At 57.5% G+C, this 8,165-nt stretch overlaps 1 protein-coding gene across 1 annotated transcript in view; it reads left to right on the top strand.

Annotated features, from left to right (window-relative positions):
* The window catches only part of LRRC29 (leucine rich repeat containing 29), a 19,458-nt gene extending 12,002 nt beyond the window's left edge, over positions 1 to 7,456 (top strand). Inside the window, exons 3-7 of the mRNA XM_017539293.2 lie at positions 3,726 to 4,664; positions 5,870 to 6,073; positions 6,211 to 6,354; positions 6,569 to 6,786; positions 6,886 to 7,456. Coding sequence (XP_017394782.2) covers positions 3,726 to 4,664; positions 5,870 to 6,073; positions 6,211 to 6,354; positions 6,569 to 6,786; positions 6,886 to 7,054 — 1,674 coding nt within the window. The 3' untranslated portion in view covers positions 7,055 to 7,456. The remainder of the gene's footprint in view (positions 1 to 3,725; positions 4,665 to 5,869; positions 6,074 to 6,210; positions 6,355 to 6,568; positions 6,787 to 6,885) is intronic.
* Positions 7,457 to 8,165: the final 709 nt, after the last annotated feature.

The raw sequence follows: 8,165 nt of genomic DNA, 5'->3' as shown, positions 1-8,165 counted from the left end.
TAACCAAAAATAACAAAAAGAAGAAAGGAATGTTGACAAAGACCCATTTGGTGCCTCTGCAGAACTGAGCCCCGCCTGAGCTGGGAGCACTGGGAGGCCTGGGAGCACAGGTACCTGGCATCACCAGCATGTGCCAGAGAGCATCTGCGGGACCCTGCGGTCAAGAACCATCTCCCAGGGCTCAGGCACGGGCAGGTGGACACCAAGGCAGTGCCAGTTAGGTGCCAGTTAGATGCTGTGGAAGACACTGGCTTACCAAGGCCAAGCTGGAGCCAGTGTCTCACCAAACTGGGCTAGGATGCTGGTCTTGGTGACTTATTCTCTCTCACCAGTCCCTCCTGTTCCCTTAATCCCAACTTTCTCAAATAAGGATGCTGGCAAAGGTAGAGCCCCCACATGCACCGGCTATGCCTGTTCTTGTGGGGAGCCCTAGTTGCCTGCTGCTGATTGGTCCCTGTGAAGCAATAGCTGAAGACAGCTCTTTCCCTCCTCCATGCCTGAGGGACTTATGAAGTCCTGGAGCAGCCTCTGAATGACCCACCAGTCTAACTCCTCTCTAGAGACCAATGCCCCACGTGCCAGGACATACATTTTCCCAATGGCCTCCTGGAGAACAGGCATGGTAGCTTTGGAGTCCTGTACCAGGCAGGGCAGAGGGCCATTTTCTCTGTCACGTGGCTTTCCAAGTGTGTACACAGGCTTGCAGTCTCAGTTCAGGTACAACACTAGGTACTCACTAGGTAAAACAAAACCCTGGCCTCTCACAGTCAAGGTACATGCATCACTTGTAGCAGGTTCAGGGCATTTCCCAAATGATTTTGTGAATACTCTTTTTTTTTTTTCTTTTGAGATGGAGTCTCACTCTGTTGCCCAGGCTGCAGTGCAGTACCATGGCGCGATCTTGGCTTACTGCAACCTCCTCCTCTTAGGTTCAGGAGATTCTCCTGCCTTAGCCTCCAGAGTAGCTGGGATTACAGGTGCCTGCCACCATGCCCAGGTGATTTTTTTGTATTTTTAGTAGAGATGGGGTTTCACCATATTGGTCAGGATGGTCTCAAACTCCTGACCTCATGATCTGCCTGCCTCAGCCTCCCAAAGTGCTGGGATTATAGGTGTGAGCCACTGTGCCCGGCCAACTCCTGCAGTTTTAAGCCCTGGGGACCTCAGGAGCAGGGTAGACCACCTGGGAGGTGGCTTAGAGGCTGCCCCCATCCCACCTGAACATGGTCTCAAGCCTCTTCTGTACTCCCAGAGCTGGAAGTCCTTTAAGCCAGGCCTGCTTCTTTATCAGGTGGCTCTGCTGCCAAGAGCCAGTCCTGGACTTGAGCCCTGGGGACACTGCCAGAATCTTCCCTTGGTCTTTTGTTGACCTGGTTCATAAGGAGGCAGTGGGAGAGAAGAGACCTCTCCTGGCCAGCCAGGCTCCAGAATGAAGGGAAGGAAGGAAGTCAGGCTGAGCCCCTGAAGATGCTGTGTCACCAGAGCTGGGGCCTGCAGACTTTCAGGGGTTCCTCAGTGATATTAGTGGGGGGAGCAGGTGCTGCCTCACAACCAGCTGTGCCCCACCTGCCCCAGCCACAGCTTCCTCTCATCTCCATCCAATGGAGTTGTCTAGCTTACAGGGCTTGGGAATGGCTGAAGGCATGGCCTCCGTTCCTCTCTGGTCTTTCATCACCCTTTTCATCTTCACACACTGAGATCTTCCCAGTCCCCCTTTCACCTGAGACCCCCGACCCACTGCCCATGATTGGACCTGTGGTGAGTGCCCCTCTCATCTGGAATGACCGTGTTCCAGAAGTAGGGGCTGGAAGGGGAACATGGCTAACCCCTGGTTCCTGTGAAAGAGGCCAGGAGCTGGTTTCTTTCTCTTACACTGCTCCTTCCCGTCATGACAGCCATGGGTGCCGCTTATCTCTGCCAGATTGGTTTCTCCACACCTGGGAATGAGTCCTGTGCCTCCTGGGAGAATCCTGTTGATAAGTATCTTGCAGGAGCACATCCTGTGAGTCAACTTCTACCTTTTGCATTCCATTTTTGTTTTGTTTTTGTTTTTGTTTTTGAGATGAAGTCTTGCTCTGTTGCCCAGGCAGGAGTGTAGCAGTGCAATCTCGGCTCACTGCAACCTCCTCCTCCCACATTCAAGTGATCCTCCTGCTTCAGCCTCCCAAGTAGCTGGAATAACAAGCATGCATCACCACACCCAGCTAATTTCTGTATTTTTAGTAGAGATGGGATTTCACCATGTTGGCCAGACTGGTCTCAAACTCCTGCCCTCAAGTGATTCACCTGCCTCAGTCTCCCAAAGTGCTGGGATTATAGGCATGCACCGCTATGCCTGGCTTGGATTCCCTTTTTATGATGGTCTGTGGGTACCAACAAGAATAGCAGCTTGTTTTTGCAGTTACTGACAAGACCGGTTTAGGGGAGCTTCCTTTCTTGCATGTTGATTCAAACAGGAGGCTTCTTTGAGTACCACATGCCTGCAACCTGGACAAGAGGTAGGGAGATGGGGCAAGGATTTTAGAAGCCAGCCCTCTTCTCCCTCTCCCCAAAGATCTGTTCCACACATACCGATTTCCCTTTGGCTCACTCCACTGCAATATCAGGAAAAGTTCTTTAAAGATATCTCCTTAGCTCCGAGCTTCTAAATGCCTGCACAAGCCAACTTATTCCCACCATGTAGCCTTGAGTTTTTCTTTTGGGTCCCACCTGACTCCAGCTGTGCACTCTCCATTCTCATGCCCCTGTTCCTCTACTCAAAGCCAGCTCAACTTCCTTGGGAAGGGTGAGGTGTGTCCTGTTAGCTCCCACCCACAGAAATGGAAGGCTTCAGCATCCTTACCTTGACATGTATGTCCCCTCTGGATATGTGCCGCAGGGATCACACATCTTGAACTCTAGATCATCCAGGGCCCAATATCAGGCAGCGCCACATGTTCATGCACACACAAACATGCACATGCACACACACACACACACATGCACGTACACATTTGTCACACACACATTTTTTTCTTACACACAGAACACATTTTTGCAAACATTCATGTGACAGACTCTCAGAGACCACCAGGGGACTTAGGCCTAACTGCCTGCCCCAGACCTCTGGCTCCTGGGCCATAGAGGGTGGTGAGTGACACCTACCTCACTTCTCCCGCCTTCCACTGTTCGGAAGGCTATGCTCTCTGGAAAGTGGGAGAGGCTGGCTGCTTAGCTTATGCCAAATCCCTGGAGTAGGAGGCTGAGTCCATGGATCTCAGGGCCTCCTTCTGAAAGTCCTAAAGGTTGGGGTCCAGCATGCTTTGCCCTCCCACGCCCTGGGGACTTCACTGGGCTTCCTCTAGGAAGACCTTCTGAGGTCCTATCTCAGCCCTCCTGTGCTCAACATCCCAACTCCCCACTCTGTCCCTGCCCCTCCCTTGGCATCCCATCCTGTTCATCACTAACCTTCCCGTCGTCCTCTGATGGCCATCTCCTTTGAACCCCAGCTCCCACTTCCTACCCGCACCCCACTTGACCACACATGATACCACACACCATGGTGGGTCCCCATTGTGGAAGGGCCCTTCCCTGAACTGCCCCCAACCTCTGGCCAGTGACTTGTCACCAAACCCAATGCCCAGCACCCTCTGAAGCCAGAGGGCTACCCCAGGCTTGCTGCTGCTCTGTAGAGAGACGTGCGATACAACATCCCCGTGTCCTCTGCCTCCCTCTCGACCATCAAGAGCCTGGGCTTCAAGAGCATCTGCTGCATCAGCCTGACCAACCTGGATGGCTCTCCAGCTTCACACCAGGTGCTACAATCTGTTGCCTACCATCTGGGCCCGCACCTGCAGAGCTTGTCCCTGGGTGGGGGCAGCCCCACAGAGGCCGCCTTTGTAGACCTGATCCTGGGCTGCCCAACCCTGCGTATCCTTGACCTCAGTGGCTGCAATAGCCTCTTCACCTCGGGCACACTGCTGGCTCAGCCCGAGACGGCACACAGCATCCGGCAGACCTTGAGTGGCCTCCATGAGCTCAACCTGGCTGGCCTGCGGGACCTAGCTGACCTCAGCTTCAACCGGCTCAGCAGCTGTGCCCCCAGTCTGGAGCGCCTCTCCTTGGCCTACTGCCACCTCACCTTCGAGCCAGACCCAGCCCGAGGCTGCATCAGCCCCCAGGACTCCTCTCCCTCTCAGTTCTCCTTCCGCAACCTGCTGCGATTTGTGCAGGAGCGGGCTGGCAGGCTGCATGCCCTGGACTTGAGTGGCACTGGCTTGCCACCTGAGGCCCTTCGGGCCCTGGGCCAGGTAGCTGGGCTGCAACTGCAGGAGCTGAGCCTGCAAAGCTGCCGGAACCTCTCCACGGAGGCTGTGGCCACCCTGTGCCTCCAGCAACCAGGCCTTACCTCCCTGGACCTCAGCGGCTGCTCAGAACTGACTGATGGGGCACTCTTGGCTGTGAGCCGGGGCCTGCGGCACCTGCGGCACCTGAGCCTGGGGAAGCTGCAGCGGCTGACAGATGTAGGATGTACAGCCCTGGGTGGCCTGTGGGAGCTGCAGAGCCTCGACATGGCCGAATGCTGCCTGGTGAGAGGGTGGGAACTGGCCCGGGCCCTAGGCTCCGTGCATGGGGCTCCACCACAGCTGGCCTCCCTGAGCCTGGCCCACTGCTCTTCGCTGAAGGTGAGCACACCATCATGCCCTTCCTTCCTTTCCAGGGCTGGGGATGGCAGGAGGGGGAACTGGGGTGGTGGGGGTAGTGGGCAGCCTGTGGCACCAGGGAGGACTCCCCAGTGTTCATGCCCACAATTGGCAGTTGGAAATGAACTTGGGACCCAATGTGGAGGAGGACAGGAGCTTAGACAGCTGCTGCTGCCAGGACACCTCCCCAAAGCCCCCATTCTGGGCCTAGGAGGTCTAAGCAGCCAGGGTGGCCCAGCCCACATGAGGCAGCCAACAGCTCACGTGCCAAGTGCGTGGCGACGGCTGTGTCTGGGGAGGAGTGCTGAGGACGAGTGTTCTGGAGCTAGGAGGGCTGAAGAAAGGGGGTGATGGGCAAGGAAGGCAGGGAAGGAGCACTGAGGAAGGCGCTGGAGTGGGCCCTGCAGGGTGATGCGACAGGAGCAGCAGGGTCATTTCCTGGCCAAGGAAATGACCGGAGCAGCAGGGTCATTTCCAGGCCCTTCAGCAGGGCTCAGCGCTGTCCCTCTGGGTGGCGTCCCTATCCTGGTAGTGTCAGTCCATCCCTCTTTAGTGGATTATTTCTTCAACCTGTCCATTTGACCAGGGCATTTTCAACATAAAACCGTCCCTCCATCTTGTTCGTCTCCAAGCACCTCTCTTCCCGGCTCCACTCCCTCCCGTTGCCACCAAGCATGTCTCAGCTGCTGCCTCCAGGCCTCACGTTCTTGTGTCTTCGAAGCTCCCCTCTGTGTATCCCTCTACAAACTAGCCTCCAGCTCCTGCTCCCCTTCCCTAACTGCCCTGGCAGCTGGCAGTTCCACCTCGATTGGCTCAGCAGAGTCAACTGGCTGGTCTAGTGAGCTGTGGTCTGAGGCGGCCTCATCCACTCCTTTGGCAGGGGCTGGGAGCATAGGCAGGGGGGTCACCCTAGACCTTGCCACCTGTATGCTTCCTGCCCCAGCCATAGTCCAGGTCTTTTCCCTGTGGCAACCCCCATGGCTACTCCCTGTCTACTACCCTTTCTATGCCCACCTTTCACCACCAGCATGGGGGCCATGTTGCTTCCTTCCTGGGACCCTCTGGTAGCTCCCTCCTGCCTGTGGGTTGGGAGCCTTGGACAGACCCTTCCTAGCTACCAGTGCAAGGCCAGGTGTCATAGGCACTAGCTGCCGCTCCATCCTGTCTCCTCCCTCCCTCCCTCCTAGGATGCCTCAGTGCTCTCCATGATCCCAGCGCTGGGCCCAAGCCTCAGGGTGCTAGACTTGTCCTCCTGTGTGGCCCTCACCAACCGGACCCTGCAGGCCATCTTCACGCACCTCACCCACCTCTCAGTCCTGCGCCTGGCTTGGTGCAAGGAGCTCTGTGACTGGGGGCTTCTGGGGCTGGGGGAGCCTTTGCACGGGACCCAGGTGCGGGACCCTTGAGGTCTTGGAGGGCGGGGTGGCCCCTGGGCTCAGCTGCCCTCCTGCCCCTCCCAAGTCTCTCTGTAGGAGCATTTAAGGGCAAACTCAGGTAGAACCTGAGAAGCAGGGGCTTCTTCCCACAGCCACATGCAGAGCTGGAGCATCAGGCCTCAGGCACCAAGGACCCCAATCCCGAGCCACAGGGCCCCTCCCTGCTCATGCTGCGGGCCCTGCAGGAGTTGGACCTCACAGCCTGCAGCAAGCTGACTGATGCCAGTTTAGCCAAGGTGTGGGACTGGGGCTGTGAGTAGGCTGAGGATCTTAGGGCTAAAGTCAGGGGCCTGGGACAAACCACTTTTTGCTTGGAAAAAAGTTGACCTTGGAGTTCCTTTTTCATTGGCTTCTGCTGCCTCTGGTCATGCCCTGGCTGGGGTGGGAGGATCTGGAAGGGCCAAGGCTCTGGGCTCCAGTGGGATTTACCCCTCCCCCGCATCCTCGCAGGTGCTCCAGTTCCCCCGACTGAAGCAGTTGTCCCTGAGCCTGTTGCCAGCACTCACAGACAAGGGCTTGGTGGCTGTGGCCAGGGGCTGTCCCAGCCTGGAGCGCCTGGTACTGAGTCACTGCAGCCACCTCAGTGACGAGGGCTGGGCCCAGGCAGCCAGCTCCTGGCCAAGGCTGCAGCACCTCAACCTGTCCAGCTGCAGTCAGCTCACAGAGCAGTGAGTGTGTCCAATGACACTGGGCAGATGGAGCCATGGTGCAGGGGCTGGGCTGGGTCCCACGGCAGGCCAGGCACTCATCTGGTGGCCTCCCCACAGGACACTGGATGCCATTGGACAGGCGTGCAGGCGGCTCCGGGTGTTGGATGTGGCCATGTGTCCTGGCATCAACATGGCCGCTGTCAGGCGCTTCCAGGCCCAGATGCCCCAGGTGTCCTGCGTCCAGTCCCGCTTTGTGGGAGGGGCTGACCTGACCCTAACACTCTGAGTAACTAGCCCTGCAGCTCAGCCTCCTTGACTCCCCCTGTCCCCAACCCCGGCCTTGACCCGGGTTGCCTCCGTTGAGGACTGGGGGTGGGGCCAATCCAGGGCAGCACAGAGAACTTTCTGCCGCACAGCCTGGCAGCAGCCTCTTTCCAGCCACACGTTGCTGCCACAGGCTCCTGCTCTCTGGCCAGGCCCTGGTTGGGAGGCCGGGCCCTCAGCGGGTGGGGTCTGGTCCTAGGAGGAGCAGACCCTATGTCTCTTGCCTGCCCTCTTCTCAGACCTAAGGCCTGGCTCCACCTATTCCTGTGGGACTCTTCCCCGCCCCACCCCAGTGTGCACTGAGCTTCAGCAGCTGAGCCCAGGTCTGTGTTGTAAACCCTAAGATTAAACATTCCAGATAGTACCTTGTCTTAGGTTCTCAGACTAAAGGGCCCCTCTCCTCCCCACTTCAGCTGAAGTGGCCCTGGAGCAGGCAAGAGCATCCAGGCACGCTCCTTCCTCAGGCTTGGCCCACAGTCCCACAGGGGCTCCCACCCTGGCCTGACACAGCCAGGTCCTAGCAGCTTCTCCACGTGGTAGGAGACCCCGCAGGCCTGGGTGTGCCCTGCAGTAAAGGCACACACTGTGTGCTTGTCCCAGCCAGACTCCAGGAACAACTGATGAATAATGCTTGAGTCAGTGAGGCTGTCCTGAGGGGGAAATAAGAGGAAGAGAATGAAAGAGGCCAGCATTTCTGGGTGAGAGGGTCACTAGAGGTCACCTAATCCAGGCTCCTCAATGGTGCTGGTGACTTCTCCATGGCAGCTTTGGGGACCAATGGGCTCCTCTTTCCCCAAGGGCTTGGTGTCCCCACACCTCATCCATATCCCTGGTCACTGGTTCTAGCAGCGAGCCAGGAATACCCTAGCGCCTGCAGGGACTGTGCGTTATGTGGGGATTCAGAGGAGCCAAAGCTCTCCCAGCACAGAGCCAGCTGGGGAGGCAGAGAAGCCAGCTAGCAGGGACAGTCCAGCGTGCAGAGCATGTGTGAAGAGGGACAAGCACCTGGGACCAGAGCCCAGGGAGCAACAAATTGGGCTTGGAGGGTCCAGAAAGGAATCAGGCAGTGAAAC

The sequence above is a fragment of the Cebus imitator genome, unplaced genomic scaffold (genome assembly GCF_001604975.1).
Source record: "Cebus imitator isolate Cc_AM_T3 unplaced genomic scaffold, Cebus_imitator-1.0 Scaffold118, whole genome shotgun sequence".
Taxonomy (NCBI): Eukaryota; Metazoa; Chordata; class Mammalia; order Primates; family Cebidae; genus Cebus; species Cebus imitator.
Note: the sequence above shows the minus strand (reverse complement) of the source record. Positions and strands in the feature narration are given on the sequence as shown.